This window comes from Sinocyclocheilus rhinocerous, unplaced genomic scaffold, assembly GCF_001515625.1.
Source record: "Sinocyclocheilus rhinocerous isolate Xijiao unplaced genomic scaffold, SAMN03320098_v1.1 scaffold2032, whole genome shotgun sequence".
In the NCBI taxonomy this organism is placed as follows: Eukaryota; Metazoa; Chordata; class Actinopteri; order Cypriniformes; family Cyprinidae; genus Sinocyclocheilus; species Sinocyclocheilus rhinocerous.
In genome coordinates, this window is record NW_015634013.1 from 846,261 (window position 1) to 868,914 (window position 22,654).

A 22,654-nucleotide genomic window follows, 5' to 3' on the forward strand; every position below is an offset into this window, starting at 1 on the left:
ATCGTTTGACAGCACTAATCATTTTTTTATATATTTTTGAAAAATAAAAATATATTTAAAATTAATTATAATATGGCATAAGATGATCATTCCATAAACATGGCTGATTTTGATTATTGCGATACGGATTGGAGAAAAGCATATACTGAAAATTCATTATGTTGACTTGAACCTACTTCCAAATCGATAAAAAAAAAGACAATTTCAGGAAAACTCTTTGTCCTAAAACCCCAAGAGCTTTAATAAAATAACAGTCTGACATTTTAAAAGGCATGAGAGCATGTCTAGAACAAATTATTTGATAAAATAAATGGTCTGTTGCCAACTAATATTAAGGCCTGTAATAGCAAGGATTAACGTCATGAAGACGATAGACCATTTATGTATTTTGTTGTATTTTTGTGGATGACAAATGTGTGATACTTTACTTTAAGAATTACATAAAATCCATATAGGTAACAAAACAGGTGTCAATCATTATGGATATGAGAGTGAAACAACAACATCAATGTGACCAAAATGCAGTATAAAAGTTTCATATCAGCATTAAATTGCAATTTAATTATTTACAATCTGTACATCTGTCAAGACCACACATACGGTGATGAAGCTTGAGTGCAAGTGCGAGTTCTCTTTGACACAATCTATCAATCACAATACACACAAAGGCGCATAATGAAACACTCCTCCTAAAAGCCACAAAGTGCTATACAGTCTCTCCATTGATAAAACACACGTGCACCAGATAACCATCAAACCGAATGCAACAATTGAGATACTGCAAAACACTCAGTGAAACAAAGACAAAACATTACCTGCTTATTTGCAGGAGATATCAAAGTTACAGCAATACGCAAGACAACTTGTTAAGCATGCATTTCGTCACACAGCTGGAAAAGAGATGGATGTTTTCTTTGTAAATCCCCCTTGAGGCCCATTTCACATTTTTAGGGTCATGTTTAAGGACTGTTACAGATGAACAAAACATGAAGAATGAAGAAAAGTGGGCAGCAGTATATGACTGGGTTGAATTAAAAACCTTATTTCATATGCAAATCTTTTGTTCGACTACAAGTCTGTTTGATTTTTTAAAATGCAATACTGCTGATGTCTTACAGTACCAAGCATCAATTGCAACCACTGTATTGTTTAAGAAACAACTGCTCTACAAGTGTAATATCCCACTGAATTAATCCAAAACTAACTTTATTCGGGGGAAATATGTCCTCTGCAACGGATATTGACATGGTTGAACCTGAGCTAATCAGCAAACAACATCCTCTGGAAGTCTCTTCACTAATAAAACTCTAGCATTCAAAACAAACAGCAAGATTTTATCTCTGCAAGCAACGTGAAACTCATCCAGAGGGCAAAAACCATGTATAACTCTCAGTCAGAACCATGGAAAATGCTTTAGAACAGCACAATTGGCACAAGATCACATGCCGGCTCTCAAACATCGCTCTCAAGACATGTAAAAATAAATTTCCCCCAGTAGGATTAACACTGGCTGACGTCTTCTGCCTTCAGTCAAGTTGCGCATTTCATACCAAGAATGCTTTATTCGCTTTTTTATTGAGATTACCATAGGCGCATGGAGTGTGGACAAGCCTCCACACCGTTCCAAGGAAAAACACTTGACGTGATTAAGAAAACAGAGACAGAGCGCGGTATTCCAGAGCTCTGGAAGCCTAGGATTGCAACCGCACTTCAACAGCTGGTGCATGACCACAGTCAGAGACCGAAACCAGTCCCAAGAGTCGAGATGGGAATCACAGAAAACCAATCGCCAGATTATTTGATTATGCCTTGTGCACACAAACACATAAATCAAAGCAACTTAAACCCCAGGGAACGGGTGAAGGACGCAAGACTGTTGACCTTTATGTGAGAAGGTCGACTTGATGAATGACTCTGGAAGGTCAGTGTACTGATTGGGTGTCTGTGGTCACTCAAGGGGGACAGAGAAGGATGCATGCATGTGTGCATCTCTTGGGTTTAAATTAACACTGGGTCTCATCTGAAAATTAAAGGTCACGGGTCGTGATTTAACATTTAAACGCAGTGTGAGACACACTATTTGCATCACTCCTACAGACAACTAGTTAAGAGCAAAAATTTGCAGTCTCATCAGTGAAATTTCTGTAGAATTTTGTGTGCAAAAGGTCCATTGTCCACCGGTTTCAAACTAAGCAGCTTTAAATTGGTCATGACCAACTTGAGTATGAGCGAAATATGCATGGGGAACTTTTTCGCTCTTACTCGAAACTCCCAATCACATGGATTCCTATTGGAATGGCTGGATTTCACCCATGAAATTTTGTCTATCAACACAGAGTAGATCACCACTTGCTGAGTCTGTATTTAAATATATGACCAATTGAAAATCAATTATTTACATTTGATTGGCAAGTTGGAGGTCAATTTGTTGACGATGATATATTGAAACAATTATGGCATGGACACTGATGTGCCCAACTGGGTCCTTGAAATGATCTTAAAGCCTGATTAGGTTCCACTTGGGTGTCTATAAATTAATCTTAATAGAATCAGAAGCAGCTGGAGATGTTTACACAAATTATCACTTTCCTTCTGCATTGGCTACTACACTAAACCCATAATTTCATGGGTCATTTCTCTGCAGTAAACCCACAAAAGATTCCCAGGGTTATGTCTCGCAAAGCATGCTGAAAAGGTTTTAATCAATTTCCCAGAAATAAGCATTAATGTAATGATGAGAAAGACAGTAACAGCAGGCCTGTCACACAGTCAAATACGGGATAGGCTAGTTGTCACAGAGATTATATCTCAGTAAATATGCTTCAGATCAGTCTGTTTCCCAACCATGATCCAGCAGTGCACATTTTGGATGTCTCCATCCACATCTGTTTCAGGCCCTGAAGTCTACAAAATGAACTAATGAGCTCAATTGGGTGTTTAATTTAGAAAAATATACAACATTTGTAGTGTTTGAGTCACTTGGGGCAAGTTGTCACATATTTTACATGTTGTTAACTATACATGATTGCACGATAGGCTACCATTTACATGCGTATTATTTCATGCTACTTAAAATAAACTAATCTAAGCTGAAAAATATTCACTTTAGTGAAAAGCGTGACAACTAACCCCGATTTCCCCTACTGGCATCTCCTCAATGGAGAGGTGCCCACGAACAGTTCACACTAAACAATGAACAAATGTAAAATGACAAACAATAAAATCGACCAGATATGTCACAATATGAATGTTTCTTAGATATATTGCAAGTGTCATAAATATACAAATAAATTAATAAATGAAAATAAACAAATGAAAATAACCAACATGTTTGAATCCCTTTTAATCTGCCACTTACAAAACGTTTCCCATGTGTAAATAAATGTAGTAAGAGTGATACATTTTGTAACTAAAGCTGTTTTCATAAAGTTGTGTTATTCTAACAAACAATAAACATACAGATTATTTTATCTGTGTGAATAAGAGCACATTTAACTGAACACACCTGTCATTACTGAGCTTAACTGTTAAGGTAAAGTGATGGAGAAGGACTGTACCTGTCATCATAGCAGAAATCAGCGCTCAGTGTGTTCATATAGAGGAGCAGAGCCACCGCGCTGCACACCAGCTCCACTATCATCTCAACGACAAAGAGGAGAAAAGAAAGTCCAGGAATGAATGACACTGATCAGTCCCCGTCTCTGTTTGCTGTTGTCCTCATTGTTTTTCTCCCGCTGCGAGATGGGAAGAGTTTCAAACACAAGCATCGCTCGTCTAACCCATTCTCAGTCGAAGGCTGTGGATTCAGCCCACATATCTGCTCGTACTGTGTGCTTTCGCTAATGAACGGAGAGTATTCGCCTGCTCTTCATCCAGAAAGCCGTAGTGAAACATCCCGTTGCAGTAACACCCTCCTATCAAACACACAACACGCGTGTGATATTTGGAAACGCCGCGCATGCGCAGAAATCACTTCACAAGAGAGAAGCATCAGCACCACTGAGAGCTGAGAGCGAGAGTCTTGTCCTATTAAATTGATTTAGAGCCTTACTATAATAAACTGCAATTGCTTTGGTTTGCAGCATTTACATTAGTTTCGAATAACTTGTAAATAAATAAACAAACAAGTAAATACATATTCCATCCAGTTCCATTCTGTAATTTGATTGGTATGTAAATATCACCTCAGCATGGAAGCCCGTTTTCGCCTGAATAAAATATAAATAAATAAATGTAATTGCGACTTTTTTTTGCAATTCTGAGTTTATATCTCACAATTCGAACTTTGTTTCCCCAATTCTGAGAGTAAAAAAGTTAGTATTGCAAAATATAAAATCAGAATTTTGACTTTTCTTCTCTCAATTTTGAGTTATATCCCATAGGCTATAGGCTATATCTCGCAATTCTTTTTTATAATTTTTTTATAAACTGCAGTTGCTTTGGTTTGAAGCATTTACATTAGTTTTGAACAAATTGTAAATAAATAAATATTAAGATCTATAATGTAATTTGATTGGTATGTAAATATCACCCATTTTCGCCTGAATAAAACAAAATTTAAAAACAAACAAACAAATAAATGTAATTGCGACTTTTTTTCTTGTAAATCTGAGTTTATATCTCACAATTCGTACTTTGATTCCCCAATTCTGAGAGTAAAAAAAAGTCAGTATTGCAAAATATAAAATCAGAATTTTGACTTTTCTTTTCTCAATTCTGAATTTACATCCCTTATAGGCTATATGTCGCAATTCTGATTTTTTTCCCTCAGAATTCTGTTCACATCTTTCAATTGTTTTTTTTCTCTCTTTCCTGCCACAGAAGGAAAAAAAACGTTCTTCTAGCAACTCCGCCTTTATATTTCACAATTCAGACTTTTATTCTCAGAATTGCAAGCAAAAAAGTCTTGTTGTTGTTTGTTTGCTTTCCCCCCTAATAATAATCTGCTTTGAAGGAAGTGTAGATTTGTAGATTTTTGCACCCTGCGGCGAGTTGTGCTTTTTGCATGTGGATCTCTGAAAATCCCCACTGAGGAGCAGCTGGGGCAAAACCTGTTCAGTGCATGTGTGAATCTGCATGAGTCAAACACAGGAACAAGCGCGAGAGATCATTTGTACCCCAGTGTAGTCACTCCACTCCTGTTCCACCCCGCTGACCTCAAGCTGTTGACCCTTGACCGTCAACCCCACTGGGAGGACAACTGCTGTTTTCAGGGATCAGCACGAGCTCTGACCTTATCAGTGCTGCATTCTGCTGTGGATACAAACAGTCAGATGGAATAGATGTCAATCTGAAAAGTATACAATTAAAAACAAAAACAAAAAATTTCACAAAATTATAATCACAATAGATTACAAAAAAATGGTTTGTAACTGATTGCAGGTGTGTTAGGGTAGTTTCTAAGGACATTTTTAAAATGCAAATAATACAATTAAATAAATAATACAATAAAAAATTAAATACAAAATGCATGATATTCTTAGCAATATTAATAAATTTTAGTGTCAAAGTTTTAAATCTTTATTCACCTTTGAATGAAAAACAAGTCTGATGAATACTATAAGATGTGTCTCGTTTTCTTTTTCAGAGTTCCTGTTGTATCAATAATTCTATTTTTATTTTATTCATTTTTTTTATTTAAGAAAGACTTTTTCATCACAGCTGATAAATATCAAACAGGAAACATGATGTCATGATGGGCAGTGCCACAGTCTGGAACACTCCGGCTCCAAAATAGCACCTGCTTGATTTAGACCAGCACAAAAACACACTGGGATCAATTGTATTAAAATAATAAATAGCACCAAACTTATGTTTTATGCTGATTAAAAGAACATTTCAGATGGAAACTGATTGAAGTCTTGACTTGGCATTGTTATTCCTATGTTTGTTTTGTTCTTCATCCTCTCTTTTTGATTACAAAAACTGGTATTTGACATTTTCATGTTTCATGTCAGGCCTGTGTTTGAACTGCAATGCTTTTAAACAAACAATAATATCAACAATGATCTGATATAGACAAAATATTATTACAAACACCTCTTTGGTTTTTCCATAACATAATTCCACAAATCGGTTAAAGGAGTAGTTCACCCAAAAATGAAAATCTGCCTAAAATGTACTCAACCCCAGGGACATCCTGCATGTTTGTAAGAAAGCCGGAAGCAACAGTTTGAAGTTAAAAACTTCATAATGATGGATTTGTTTGTGTTATAAACATGCAGCTTTTCACTTTGCAAGACATTAATAGATTGACTAGAGTCTTGTGGATTGCTTATGGATTATTGTCATGTTTCTTATGTTTCTGTTACATTCTTATCAGCAGTTTGAACTCTCATTCTGACGGCATCCATTCACTGCAGAGAATCCACAGAATATTGAACAGCTGCATTAATTAAACTGATAAAACAAGTGTCTTAGTTCTGGCATAAAGACTCCATATGTTTATATATTAGAAATTTGCCATGTTTATTAGTAAAATACTGCTTGTCTAATGAGTGATTTTGTTATATTTTCCATGCAGCCCAACTCAATAAAGACAGTCAGAATATTATAGGAAAATGTTTTCAGGGCAAAACATTTTAATCTGAAACATCGCCATCCAATTTGTGATAGAAAACGCATTATGAGAACTTGTTTACATTTTCATCCACAACTTAAAAAAATATATATATCACTGACTTTTACAATCAAATTTGAATTGAGGCCCATGATGCACAGAGCATACAGTGAGAGAGTGAAATAAAAGAACTTGAAGACATTTTATTCATGTACGTCTTTCGGCCAGACATGAATTTGTTCCCTAAAATGCTGTTAACACTTCAGACAGTGAGGCAAAAAAGAAGCTGATTATTTTCAGATGGAGCTCATCATGCGTCATTGTAGATGAGATTGGCATATGTTTGCGTGTGAGGGAGAAATAGAGACGAGATTGAAAGAGAGAGACATAATAACAGAATATTTTCCATCTGTGCATCCTGTTTAGTCCCTTTGAATCGCTGATGAAAAGATAAATCGCACCTCTCTTTCCTTCCAATTCCCTTCGCTCTCACTCTCCCCTCTCCTTCTTCTTTTCCCATGCAGTTCCCTATTAAAGTGCCGATGCCTGATAAGGAGTATTGTGCGGTTCCTCCCTGTTTCCTCCGCTGACCGGAAGCTACTCTGGCACCCATTGACTTTTCCCATCATTTCCCTCTTCATCTTGTCCCTCCCTGCTTCCTCCACTGACCGGAAGCTTAAATGGCTCCCCATTGACTTTTCCCTTCGTTTCCCTTTTCATCTCATTCTCACACAAGACCTGCCAGGGCCTGGATGTCAACATAGCTAAAACAGCAAAGAAAAGTCCCATTCTGGGAGTAAAAATTCAACGTATAATCTTTCACACTAAAGTTGAATTTAAGGGGGCGTTCACATAAAATGCGTACTTGCGTTTAAAAAAGCAAGACGAAGCATAAAGAAATGGCATAAGAGGCCGTTCACATGGAATGCAGTTTTGTACTCCACTGCACTGCTTTTTTAAATCATTTTTTAAAAGCACACGGCCGCCATATTTAAACACTGCACCTTGCAACGTGGCACTCAAATTCAAAAATACGGTAATTCGTAATTATTTCATGTTTTGGCAAATTGGTTGATAATTTGTACAAATATGTGCATAATGTTTGCATTTTCATACGATTTGCTTAAGTCATACTGACAGTTAGGTTTAGGGCTGTACATTTTACGCTGTTTTTTTTTTTTTAAATCACACTTTTCTGTACAAATTCACACAAAATTACCACCTCATAAGTAGCGCCCGACACTGCATTGTAAAAACATGTCGCTCAAGTTAAAAGTTTTCTCATAGCAATTTGTAACACTTTTACATTTTAGTGAATTATTTGTATGAATTCGTACAATCTTCGTACGTTTTTATATGATCTGCTTTTGCCCCACTGATGTTCTGTACGAATCACATTGTGCAAATTCATACGAAATTACCACCTTGTTAAAACAGTGCATGACACTGCATTCTGAAAACACGTTGCTTAAGTTAAAATACATTTTCTCATAGCAATTTGTAACTATTTTATGTTTTGGTGTATGAATTCTTAGTCTCAAATACAAAAACAAAAAATCATATTGCACAAATGTATATGCAATCACCACCTTGTAAAATAGCTACGTTTTCTCATGAGATAGGGTTGATACAATTTTTTTCAAAATGACACCTTGCTTTTTTCACATTCCACTGACCTACGTTTCACAAAACCGTTCTTCGGTGTAAACTGGTCCCAAGAAGCCATTCACACGAATTTTTCACTCCATTGCGCTGCTTTCCCATTGTTTTTTTAGATAATAATGCACTAGAAAGATGTTTTTGTTGCACTCATGCCTTGTGTCTTTTGCGTCTTAACACATCATTCAAAAACATGGCGCACAAGTTAAGAAGTTCAACTTTTAAAAAAACACTATTTTTTTCCATTCTACACCAGTCAAACACATCTACATAACCGAATTAAAAGCAGCAGATTAATGCAAAAACACGTTTTGTCTGAACCAACCCTAAGAGGTCAACAAATGTTATAATTTTCTTGCCATCTCACATCTTTGGTAAATGTGTTATTTATATCCTGAAGTCATTAAGTCGGTGAAACACACCATGGTTGTTGACCACAAAACTTCAGGGGACAGCAGCTGTTTTGTGAAGTGAAAAATGATTCTCCTCCCAAGCAAACAAATCAGTCGACTGTTTCTGCTTTAGGAGAAGAAAACAAATTCTTATGTTTTTTTTGATGATGTACTAAAAATGAACTTTGTTTTGTTCAAAGTGGAGCTGGACATTCTTGGTGACGATAGAGAAGCATTTCCTCAGCCTCCTTTGCATGCAAAGAAAAAAGCTACATTTCAGGAAATAAGGGAGTGAGTAAGCTGGTTTCCCATCGCTTTGCTATTTCTGTCACGGAGAGAGATGTTTTGGAGTGCATCATATCATTATCCTGAAGCTTTTCCTTTCTGTGATTTAGACAGAACAGGATATGGCACAATACATCCGCTGGAAGATGAATTCATGAGGGAAACATATGTGACTGGTCAACGGACTCTTATTGGAGAAGCATTAGACTGGCACCAACAAATTCAGTGAAGTTCAAGCTGCAGTGTCAATGTGTAGCCATGCTTATCTCCACAGAGACACACTAATGGCGTCTATTTGTTTCCAAAAATAATGGCAGAGCTGGCTTTGTTCTGGTCAAGTGGTACCATGATAAATGGATGTAGTGTTGTTAGAGAAGGAAAAATCATTAGAAGCAGGAATGGTGTTTTTATAAAAGTTTTAGATAAAAAAAATAGTATTTTATAGTAAATAAATAAAATATATTAAAGTAAATATTTATTTAAATATATTTTATATAATATATATATTTTATATATATTTAGATAATCTGTACTTTAGACTAGTAAAAATGTAATTTACTCACAAATACACATATATTGCAAAATAAAAAGTTATTAAAATATTACATTATTTTATACAATATTTATACATGAATGTCATATTATATATTAATAAAACATATTTTGTACTGTTTAACAGAATTATAACAATTATTGTTATCATTACTGTTGTTTTACTAATATTATATTGCAAAATAAAATAAAAGCGTTTTAATTTCAAAAACAAGATTTTATATTAAATGAAAAATATATTACAAATAAATATATTTAATATATTAAAATACATCTATTACATAATCTGTACTTTTGACTAGTAACACACACACACAAACATATATTAGCAAAATATTACCAAATCATCATATTAAAATTATTTCTAAAATATCACGTGACTTGGAAGACTTCATATAATTCAGCTTTGTTATTACAGGACTCAAATAAACCAATCAATATTAAAAGTAATTTAAATGATTAAAAATGTAAATATTATATAATATATTTATATAAAATATATACAGTATATTTTGTTCTACAGAATGCTGCAGATTTGCCCTAGGCCTGGTGAAGCCTTTTTAATGGTCTCTTGCTGTCTGTTCCCATATTTCATCTCATTAGCTTCATTGTGGTGTAATTCAGATGCATGTGGGCTGACTGAAAAAAGCATTAAATGTAATGTGAGAACTTTTGGTTATTACTTTGGTGTCATCCAGATCCAGCTTCCTAAGTGCTTGTCTGACATAGTCCACAAACGACGAGGCTTTGGAGTACACCTTCCCAACACGTTTCTCACTGTCAATAGAACATAAAATACCCATCAAATACTTCAAAAATGTATCATAACAAAAACAAACTAACACAACTGTTTTTAATGTAGTTTAAAAACTAAATGTACAGACAGTAAGTCACATGTAGAGGGTGAACTTTGTACTCCTTGTTGACTTGCCCATTACCGTAACCTGTTGGTTTGGCTTTGACTCACAGAAGCTTATTAAACCTGAAAACAGGGCTTTAGGGTTTGAGTCACGAGCATCAGTCAGCACTGAATCAGATCTGCTCTCTGCAGCCACGATCAAGTATCTCAATAAACATTTCTCATCCTCCGCAAAAAGGAAGGAAGGACCAGAGGGAATCTGCAGCCTCTTTATTCTCTCTTCTAGTTTACTAAAGCTCTCCGGCGACTAAAACAAAGACAGGCGGTTGTTTTCTGTCTAATGAGCAGATGATGTGGTGAGAGTGCTGTCCATGAGATATCTGATCCTGGTCTTTTGGAGAGGAACGGCGCCAGTGTGGGAGCTCAATATTTGTTATCGCGTGTGTTTCCGACTGAGAGTCACTCATCAGGGGGTCCGGGGTGTGTGTGTTTCCGCTTTTACAGACTGTTTTTCAAAGACAGGACTTTTTTGGTTTTGTAGTAAACTATAATTTACTGCAACTACTACAATTAGTAGTTTTCCCAGATATCTACATGTATCTAAAAGCCATAAAACAGCCTGAGCTACTGAACTACTAAAATTAATAGATCATGTGGCACAGTAACAAAACAAATCCAGCATGACACAAAATCTATTACGTACTTTATATGATGGTGCAATGGTGCATATGATGGACAGAACAAAAGATGCAGACTTAATGATTTTAAATTATATATACACACACTTATAAATATTAAATATTTTGTAATAAAAAATAATCACATATAGCTAAAGAGAACAAGAGATATAGACTTAATGATTAACAATACACACACGCAATACTAAAAAAAACATTAAATAAAAAAAATCTTTTTATGTACTAATTTAATGTATTTATATTGACTAAAAATATACAGAAATATAAAAATACATAATAAATATTACTAAATAAAAAACATTAAATAAAATGTACATTTTATATGTGTATATGTGTATTTAATAAATATATATATATATATATATATACATACATAATATTACTAAAACATATTAAATAAGAAATTACACTTTATATACTAATTCATTTATATTGAAAAAATATATAGTATGGGTAACCATACTTGGCCACATGTCACGTCACTTCACTTTTATATATATATATATATATACAGAGAGAGAGATAGACAGAGTAAAATAAAATCATTTTCAATTTTATATACATATTTTACTTAAGTAGAATTTACTGCCAAACCTCCAGTATTTGGTTATGTTTCTTTAGGCCATGAAGATTTGCTGTGGCAACAATTACTATAAATACCTTTCAAAGCAATCGTAGTGATCTCGTAAAATAACATGAAGAACCGCCCGATAAAAAAGTGACTCCATAGGCAGCTGTAACAGAGAAGAAACCCAGTTAACCACAATCCAAATTATTTTGTTTCATTTCAAAGCTGATTTTGCTTACTTATACAACACATGCTTACTTGGTTATGTTTGCTTACTTATTTACATTTTTAATTACTTCATTTGAAATGTTTGTACCATTTGTGGCAACTTTGAAAACAGATTATGTCATATTTTCCATGACAATTATGTCATCCAAACAATCAGACATGCAGAAGACAGAAAGAGTTTGTTCATGCCGACTGCTTCACCTCTGTACTTTCAATCATTTTTAAAAGAGGACAAATCAAATTAAAATACACAGTGCGTCTAATTGAATCAGATAAATATGCATAGGCGCATATGCTGTGCATTCTGGCATTCAAGCTTGACCAACACATTACAATCAGCTGTGCAAACAGACTCGGTCGCATGAGACTGCAGTCTTTATATGCAAATCCTGCAGGGGAAATGAGTTTTTAATCGAAAAATGAATATTGATATGATACATGACACAATCAAATACTCACCCCTCCTCCAGCAGACACTCTCTCCAGAGCCTGAGAGAGGAATAAAAAGCCAACATCAGCCAAATCTGCTGGAAACAAGCTTGTATTGAAAAAGTAGTGATAACTAAACACACATTTTCATGGTTTGATAGTCGCCTTCAGTTTAATGGCATTATGTTTTAAAAAATAACACCTAAAATATTATCTATTTATAGTTAAAACCTGATGCAACATGCATCAGCTAATAAGCAAAGGATGTGGTTGAAGATGCGTGGGCAATGTGATGTTATTTGTGACGTGTGAGGCAGACTTACGAGACATGCTGACATCCTGGCATTTCGACCACAGAAACACGCCTGAGCCTTCAGATACTGACTCATAGGGAAACCACACACACAATCAACACACCCTGAGCAACAACCACAAAACAACACAGATGAAAAACTACACAGCTTAAGTTTTAACATCAAATACTGTTCAAATGTTCGGGGTCAGAAGATCTTTTAAAAAGAAATTACACTTGTAGTCAGCAAGGATGCATTAAAATTGATCAAAGATGATAGTAAAGACATTTATAATGTTATAAAAGATGTCTATTTCAAATAAATGCTATTCTTTTGAACTTTTTTTTCATCAAAGAATCTTGTTAAAAAAATGTTTTCCAACCGTTTTCAACTTTGATAATAATAATAAATGTTTCTAGAGCAGCAATTCAGTATATTAGTGATTTCTGAAGGAACTTGTGACACTGAAGATGCTGAAAATTCAGCTTTGCATCACAGGAATAAATTAAATTTTAAAATATATTAAAATATAAAACTGTTATTTGAAATCGTAATAATATTTCACAGTTTTACTGTTTTTTATTGTATTTTAATCAAATAAAAGCACCCTTGGTGAGCATAAAAGACTTCTCAAAAACATAAAAAATCTTAACAACCCAAACTTTTTATTGCATTTTAAACTAAACACTAAACATTTTGTGGATGAGAACCTGTTGAACACATGCCATTCAAACAAGACCCACACTGCAGTTCGAGGCCTATTCACGGTGCAGATAAACACTGTTTACTCCAGCTATCATGCTAATCTAAACCATGCCAAACTGAACAGGATCCAGAGTCCAGCACAGGCCTGAAAAATGTGTGTGTGATACAGAATGAGCTGTGCATAAAAAATGCCTGAGAGAGGGACAGTGTACAAAACAATATCAGTGATTTCATTATAAAACGTTTGACTCATTGCGAGTGAACTTTAACGCTGTCTTGAGGCGACCAGTTGCTGTGGGATGTTAAACTGAAGAGTCTTCAGTTCACGTTTGATAATACAAAAATTTAAAACTGAAGTGTGGTTTTTTTTTTCTGATGAAAATACAAATTTAATGCACTATGAATAAGCGACTGCTTAACTAATGATGTTGGTGGGCGGGACTTCCTGTTTTCTGTTTAAGTAGGTTACATTGCCTGGGCTCTTCTGAATTGTGTCAGCAAATGCAGAGCCTGAGAAGAGATCTTGTGGAAAAGTATTACGCTGTCAAAATGAAAAGATCATAGCAATAAATTCTGCTCATGCACGTGAAATTCTATGCAAAATCTTGGTGCGAGTAGCACAAAAATGACACACTTCACCTTTAAACGCACAGCATGCTGTAATCGTACAGGGGTTTTGAGACTAAAAGACACAAATGAAACTGCATTTGTTTCATTACATTTTGTTTCTTCTTCAGAACAAATGTGCTTGTAAAGCGAGCCGCTGAAGCCCTGAAAACACTGACATCATCAGGCTGAAAACGCCACATGTTGTACTGACTCTTCTTGAGTTTGTGAGATCAAACAGACAGTCTGTTGAAGGGAAGAGTGTTTGTGATGTCAGTCCAGCTTTTGCACACACTTCATGCGCTTTAGCTCTGTCCCTCCAGCAATCGAGGGTCTGTGATGTGATCACCAGGCTTTAAAAGACAATGAGATATTATTGTAGTCCTGCTGTGCTTCATAACACAGTAATTATGTGATCAAAATATCAGATTTTATAGGCACTTCAATCCTTTCTGCACTGTCTGCTCTAAGAGAACGTGTCTAAGAGGCAGACAGAAACCACATGCTCTCTTAAAACTAACACCAAGTTAGAAAGTCCGCCTAAAAATGAAAATTGTGTCATCATTTACTTATTCTCATGTTGTTCCAAACCTGTATACTCTATGAACATAATCTGAAAAAAGTGTCAGTGCTTTTTGTCCACACAATAAAAGTTAGTGGGGCCTAATGGGGTTATTTTGGAGACTAGTAAACTTAAAATAACAACAATAATAATAATAATAAACAATTAAGTAATTTATTTAATAAAAAAACGATTTATTATTTATTATAAAACAATTATTTATTATTATTATTATTAAATAATGTATTTGTTTACTAAACAATCAAGAAAAAATATTCATTATAAAATAATAACATTTTAATAATAATAATAATACGTTATTGCTTTTACTATTATTATTATTATTTTATTTTTTTAACCATGTATTGGTACAGGGATGCACATTGCCGGAAAAAATATTATACAGAGAAATACAATTCCACACAGCTTGACTTGTTTGAAGACTTGCTCAACTATTCTGATTGAGACTGATCTGTCCACGTGTGTGTGTGTGTGTGTGTGTGTGTGTGTGTACAGACAGGAAGTGTTCTTACTCTGTCTGTCCTGATCAAACTCTTCAGAGAGCAGATGATAGCAGCAGCCCACACTGCAAACGGCGCGCAGCTCCTGTTTGGCCCTGAACATCCTAGACTAGTAAACTTAAAATAACAACAATAATAATAATAATAAACAATTAAGTAATTTATTTAATAAAAAAACGATTTATTATTTATTATAAAACAATTATTTATTATAAAATAACAGATAAAATAATAATAACAATTTTGATTATTATGTTATAAAAATGTATTATTAACAATTTTATAATGAATAATACATTTATCATTGTTGCAGTAATTATATTTACTATATTACTAAATTATATTACATTATATATTGTATATTATATTGTTCCAATTATTATAATTGTTATGTGTTCATTTAATCCATTATTGAGTAATAATTAATATTATAATAATGTTTTTAGTAACATTTTTAGTAATAATGTATGAAGTGTTCTTACTCTGTCTGTCCTGATCAAACTCTTCAGAGAGCAGATGATAGCAGCAGCCCACACTGCAAACGGCGCGCAGCTCCTGTTTGGCCCTGAACATCCTCAGAGTGCTGGGGGCCAAATCTCCACACGTATGCAGCCCAACCAGAACTGCATCCTGGGTACCAGCCAGAGAAAAGAGAAAGGGAGAAAGAAAAAAAAAATGGGGTAATTTAGTGAAATCAACACAGACCGTTTGCCATCTCTCATTGATCATAAATAATTTGCTATGGACACATCCAAGTCCCTCTCCATTCTTGAGCTCAATTTCACCTAATTAACATGATTAGGATAATCGCAGGCGTCTCGCTGAGCTGTAATAGCAATGGTACAACTTCAGCTCTATAATCAGAGCCAACAGCTGGACAACTATTGCAGCATAGTGCTATTATATGAGTTTAGTATACATCAATTATTTAATCCTGAGAGAATGTCATATGAAATTAATTCACAGTGCATTTACGAGAAAAAAAGTAATGCTTCAAATAGAATAGAAAATACATCTTCAGCACCCACTTTGTATTTTAAGCACGATATTATATGATGATATGATATTATAAAAAACAACAATGTAAAATTCTTTAATTCATTCATTAATTATAATGATGATAATTAGTATAACTTTAATTATAACAATAATGCCAATAATGTTTATATATTAAAATATTAGTAGTAGTAGTAGTCATTAAAATTATTATTACAATTACATTTTAATAATAATAATAATAATACAGTAATTACTATTATTATTAATGTTGTTTTCATTGTTGTTATTTATTATCTCCCCTTGTTATTTATTTCACAATGAATAATAAATTATTATTATTATTATTACTACTACTACTACTATTGTTATCATTATTTTAACAAAATTTACTTAAACATTTTAAATTATTATTATAATTATTATTATTTAACAATGAATTAAATGACTGATTTTATAAAACCATACTGTTGTACATTTTGTACACACATTTTCTGCCCTGGTACTTTATTTTAGAATTAGAATTAGAATTTTAGAATTATTATTTTAGAATTATTATTATAATTATTAGCATTTATTTATTTAAACATTACTTATTTGACATATTTGCACTACTTTTCTCAAAATAATTCTAAAATGTATTACTAATTATTTCATAGTGAATAAATAATAATTATTATTTTTAAACAATGAATTAAATAATTTGTTAAATAAATTAAAATAATAATAAGAAGAAGAAGATTAACAATTATTATTATTATTATTTCTTTATTTATTCTCCCTTGGACAAAACCATCATCCCTTCACCTCCAGCTCTGTGATCAGCATCTTGAGCTCAGTTTCTGCAGTGACATATGAGGTCAGAGGGGAAAACAGGCTGTTGTCTCTGATGTTCCTCCTTCCTTCTCGAGCTTTCCTCTCCAGATTCTCACTCTTCCTCTTCTCCCTTTCCTCCAGGCTCAGCTGGCTGGGGTGGACGCGGGGAGAGACATCCTCTATGACGTCCAGAGACAGCCTACTGAGGAAGCTGCATCCTGAATCTGAATCATTCAGGTCTAATGGACATTCTGCAGCATTATTTGAAGCAGATAAATCATTGGTGACTTGTTTTGATAAAGCACTGGTATCCGCTCGAGCCTCAAAGCTTTCCTTTTCCTCAGTAATAAAGTTTTTGATGCCATCACTGTTTTCAAAGTTTTTGCTGTGTTGTATACTCTCATCCTCAGTGTCCAAAGTTTGCTTTCAAGTGGCTTTGTTCGGTGTGTTCTGATAAGCATTGGAGAACTTATTCAGTTTCCTGTTTCTTTCCTGAGCTCCATGTGTGTTGGTGCTGGAGGAGTTGATCCCGAACACCTGTAGGTTAAACCGCATGGACAGATAGGAGCACAGGTAGCCTTTCCCTGAACCCACGTCTATCACCTGAGAAGCAGAAACAGATGATCAAAAAGACCCAATTCAGTTTGTTTTTAATTACATTTCTACCTGTTTGACTTGGCAGCATTTGGCTAAACTAGCCACAACCTCAGACATCGCCTGCACCTCATGGGCCTTCTTACAATTCATAAACTCATCCGGTGCAACTACTTTGTCTGATGACTCTCCTATGGGAATTACAGACAATGCATGAAATATGACCTTCTAATAACCTGAATATGACATGCATAATAATCACAATAAAGATCCAGTGGAATGTAAATGTGATTTTCAGTGCTTCTGATCTGACTGCAGTTACCTGCTATAGTGTCTCCAGTCATCAGTCTCAGATTCTGCATCAGATCTTCCAGCTGCATACAGACCCCCAAACCCTGTAAACAGTGGGCTTTCGCTACCCTCAGCAGGGCTGATATGTCCACCAACTTCTTTGAGGCATTGCAGAAACCAAAAGTAGTGTTTGAGAGCAGCAGCTGTTGACACAGTATTTAAGACGTAAGTAGTCAAATCAGGATATGATTCCTCTGAGGGACCGACTGCGCGGCCATGTTGAGTGTACCAGTTGCGTTTTTTTAAATGGACGAATCGAATATGTTGCCCTCACACAAATGGCGTTTATTTTGATTAGTAATGCCTTGCGACCATCCTTACGTCATTATTGTGCGTCTTTACACGAGAAACAAACAACCGTTTTGTCCACATATTAGCAGATGTTAAGTTAACGTGAAACATGGCACATTTAAAACAAAACGCAAAAACTAAAGGTCCGATTAAAGGAAAATACTTCAATAACAAATTTGCACATGGTGGTTTAACACACAACGCTAAAACGAAAAGAAAATGGGTTCCAGAGAACAAAGTTTTTGACGGTAGTTTAAAAGAGGGTAAGTAGTTCACTTTAAACATAGCCACTTAAAAAAATAATATTTAAGAAAATGTATTTTAGATGTAGAAAGTTCACAATTAATAAACAAATCTGACATAAGGGTCAATGAAAAATAAAGACGTCCGAAATGAGAAAAAATCTGTGTAAAACGCACGTGCCTAGTTCTTATACATCGTTGTTTTAACGTTGGTTACATTTTTGAAAACGTTTATATCATGTTACACAAAAAAAAAGTGAACTTACGTATTTTTCTTATATAAATTGCCGCAACATATTTTTGATCAACGTAATAGATCCAGAAAAAAAACGAGCGTCATGACATCGACCAATATACACACAACAAATAGTTAACTAGGACTAAATGTAGAATGTGTACTGTTTGAATCTCATCTCCCTCTCATTCTTTCTCAGGTCAGGGATTTGCCTTCAAAAGGAAGGAGAAAATAAAACATGAATATAACAAACTTCTCAGAAAGGAAAGGAAGAAAATGCAACCATCACCAATCCAGTTAGAGGAGGAATATGCCGAGCATCTGAGGCATCTATACCTGGCTGAAAAAGAACGACTAGATGAAGAAGAACAAGAAAAAAAGAAGAAAAGATGTAAAGGGAAAGCAGTAGATGAAGAGACAGGAGGCAGACGATGAACTAAAAATGGTGTTGGATTCACCTTTCACTGAGAAACACATCTCAAACACAACGATTTACCAAACTACCGTCCCTGATTCAGCTAATGAACCAGCAGAGTCTGACAGGTACAGTAACAGCTAGTAGTAAAAATATATATATATGTATATATATATATACACATACACACACACACACACACAGCCACATTCCTGATTTCTGATTTGTGTCATCAGCTCCCATAAGACTTCATTCATCCAAAGGAAGCAGAAAATGTCGTCGTATCAGAAAACAAGGCAAGAATATGAAAGGATAAATGAGGAACGTGCAAGAAAACGAGAGGTGAGGAAATAAAAACTGGCAAATGTATACTCAGTGCGCAAATGCACTTCTTAAGCCCATCAGTTTGATGGAATTGTACAGTTTTCAATTTCCTAATGAATCTCCTTTGTGATGTCATTAAAGAAGACTCGTTATGTCATGTAAACATACACATTTTAATCATCCTTTACATTCTTTGGCAAGTGACTGATGCATGCTTTATTATGCGTGTCTGTGTAGGAATTTTTGAAAGACAAAGCTCAGCGAGAGGAGGCTCTGAAAAAATATGAGAAGAAAATGGCCACATATCAGTTGTTGAAAAGAAAAACCAAGAAAGGTCAGCCCAACCTCAATCTGCATATGGAGCTTTTGCTGCAAAAGATTCAAGCTCAGCGCAAATAATTCAGTATCAACCATAAAATGAGACTGTTTAAAGTTGTTTAAAGCATTTTAAAGTTAAAATAGACCATCACACAATAAACTCTGCAGTTTAGGTGAGTTTTTTTTTTTTTTACCACAAGGATGTGCATACCTTTGTCCTTCACATTAATGTTTCTTGTAAACAAAATATTAAATTATGTTTTACTTGAGTTAATTCAAGTTTATGAAAAAACGTGATGCTTTATAATATCTAATTAGTGGTAGATCTATATTTTATTATTATATTTAGCTATAAAATGCTGTCAGAAGCTGAACTGCCTACAAGTACTTCCTTAAACATTTATAGAATTTTGCATAATTTCTCCTTTCTTCTAACCGTTCTTTTAAAAATATTTTTGTGACATGATGAATGAATGGTATATTTTGTTTATTAGTTGAAAAGCATTGATATCAAAATTTAAAAATACTAAAAAACAAATACTAAAATTTGTTGATAAAGCATGTAAACTTTAATAAAAAATATTAAAATAACAAAAACAGAAGGCATTGATGCATTAGTAGCAATATAAGAAACTCCCAGTAGAACCAGTAACTGTAATATGACTTCATAAACACAGTCTCCTCAGTCATATGGCTCCTCCCACTTTATTTGACTACTCCTCCACATCATCATAGTCTGTTTTTAAAAACAAAAGCAAATTCATTTTCATTATTATAATTACATCATTATTTAGTTTCCCACATCATCATAGTCTGTTTTTAAAAACAAAAAACAAAAGCAAATTCATTTTCATTATTATAATTACATCATTATTTAGTTTAAATTGGGTTTAAATGATAAATATGATTGAAAGTAGATTATGTAAAAGGGTAACAATAACCAACCCAGCATGTTTCTCTCATCTTCATTGCTGTTCTTCACATAATCATACTCCTCCTGATCTCCCTCTGATACACGTGAAATAAAACCTCACATTGTAATGTGTAACAGCTTGCGTCATTGATCTCTTTCTCCTCATGACTGTCTGAGACTATTAGATTAAACCTGATAAACCTATGATGATTCATTAATGGTTTAAATACATGTTCATTATATAACATAATGATATATATAAAACAGCAGGTGATGATAAAAAGCAGTTCTGTGTGACTCACCTGTTACACATTTAAAGTTCTGTCCAATAATTATGACATCATCATAATGCTCCGGTGAGTCCACTACACATACATGAAAATATAAACAAAACAAATGTTATCATATCAGTACTGAGTATCATTTTAAAGATATTATGTTAAACAAACACAGATAAAAAAGTAGAAATACATTAATATTAGAGTTCTGTCCACCTGTCATGACATAATCATAGCTCTCAGGTGTGTCTTCTACAAATTTATCATAAAAAAAGAAAAGAAAAATACATATGTATGTATATAAAAGTGATGTGACACCTGTTTTACGATCTGGTTTCAGTCCATCAGTGATGACATCATCATAGTAGCCTGGCGTGATTTCCTTCATCTCTTCTGCATCAAAACGTGTCATATATTTGGGTGTTTGTGGAATATTTTTGGACACAAAATGTAAACTGTGCTGTTGCAGGTCTTAACCTGGCATTGTTGGCATTATTATAATATACAGTCTTAAACGTTTTTAATAAGATAAAAGCTTTAGTATTATGAACAGCCTCAACAGAGTCATTGGTCAAATATTTAATTTAGTGATAGAATTAAATTTTATATGTGTGATTTTATAAGTGTGAATTACATTTTAATTTTTTTGAAATTTTCAAATTTATTGGAGTCTGACCATTATTTATTTTAGGTATTATTTAATTATATTTTAGCTCTCTAACCTGAGAGAAGGTCATCAGCATCTTCATACCCAGAATGCATTTCTTCAGAGATGAGACTCCCTGTTAAAGAAGAGTAGAACCGTCAGAAACATGTAACTGTAACTGAATCCTCATTTCCTTTGGATCATGTAGCACTGTGTTAGTGACAACACACACACAAAAGCATCAGAAACAGAAATGCCATGTTTTTTTGTTGGGCCTATTAGCAAACACACGTAACCTCACATGAACCCGTTCTTCACTGCCTTCCATAAATATACACAGGTAGACACACTCATAAACATGCACCTGCAGCTCTGTGGTTTTCTGTCAGGAATTCTGTGGTTTGAAGCAGGAGGTTTAACAGGACTAATAATAGATGAACATCAACTCTGACAGACTCTTATTAATGCTATTAAATGAGATTGATGGCTCATGTCTCACCCCTCTGAGTGAAGTGATTGTGTCTGTGCTGAATCTCCTCATAAACGGCCTCAGTCGTCGTCCTGTGTCTCCTCTTAGAGAGAGCTGTGAGTGTAGACAGACAAACCTGCTGTCAGTTCACAACACATGACTGATCACACACTGAATAAGACACAATATGACAGTCTCTGGATCTCTCCTACCTCTCCTCATCACTCTGTTCTGCTGAATCAGTATAAGCAGTGGCACTAAGAGCAGTAAGAGCACAACTCCCAGAACAATCACAAGCACTGGGGGGACGGAGAGAGACGCTGCTGGAGGAGAGACTGATGTTGAGCGCACTGGAGGAGAAACTGGAGGAGAAGCTGATGTTGTTGTGGCAGGAGTAGTGGACACTGACAAATCTGGCAATGTAAAAAAATAAGTAGATACAATTCATACAAATTTTTTTAACACACATATACACTCTAACATTATCTAAAAATGAATATTATTCCTCAGTGTTTGCTGTAACCTGCACAGGTGAGTCCAGCGTGCTCTTTGTGGGAGCAGTCAGTGTGGTTTTTCAGGGAGAGAGGACAGTCCCACAGGTGAATCTCATTCCCTCTGCACTCGACTCTGTTCAGCCACACAACACCTTCACCAGCACCAAAGACTGAATTCCCATCAGCCCTCAGTGCTGCTCCACAACCCAGCTGCCTGCAGACCACCTGAGCATCGCTGATGTCCCACTGATCATCACAGACTGAGCCCCACACAGCGTTATGATACACCTCCAGCCTCCCAGAGCACCGGCCCTCCCCTCCACTCAGTCTGAGAGGAACATGATCTAAAACACACA

General features: G+C 34.7%; 1 protein-coding gene and 2 pseudogenes across 1 annotated transcript; 1 reads left to right on the plus strand and 2 right to left on the minus strand.

The window, feature by feature from the left end:
- Nucleotides 1-866: 866 nt before the first annotated feature.
- On the minus strand, nucleotides 867-18,045 carry LOC107745019 (methyltransferase-like protein 25; annotated as a pseudogene).
- LOC107745010 (thyroid transcription factor 1-associated protein 26 homolog) lies at nucleotides 17,982-19,704 on the plus strand. Its single transcript, XM_016558848.1, is given in 5 exon segments — nucleotides 17,982-18,227; nucleotides 18,641-18,857; nucleotides 18,859-18,984; nucleotides 19,093-19,198; nucleotides 19,418-19,704. Coding segments are annotated over 5 exon segments (765 nt in total). The 5' UTR covers nucleotides 17,982-18,073; the 3' UTR covers nucleotides 19,580-19,704.
- A 648-nt stretch (nucleotides 19,705-20,352) lies between these two features.
- The window catches only part of LOC107745020 (deleted in malignant brain tumors 1 protein-like), a 24,785-nt pseudogene continuing 22,483 nt past the window's right edge, over nucleotides 20,353-22,654 (minus strand).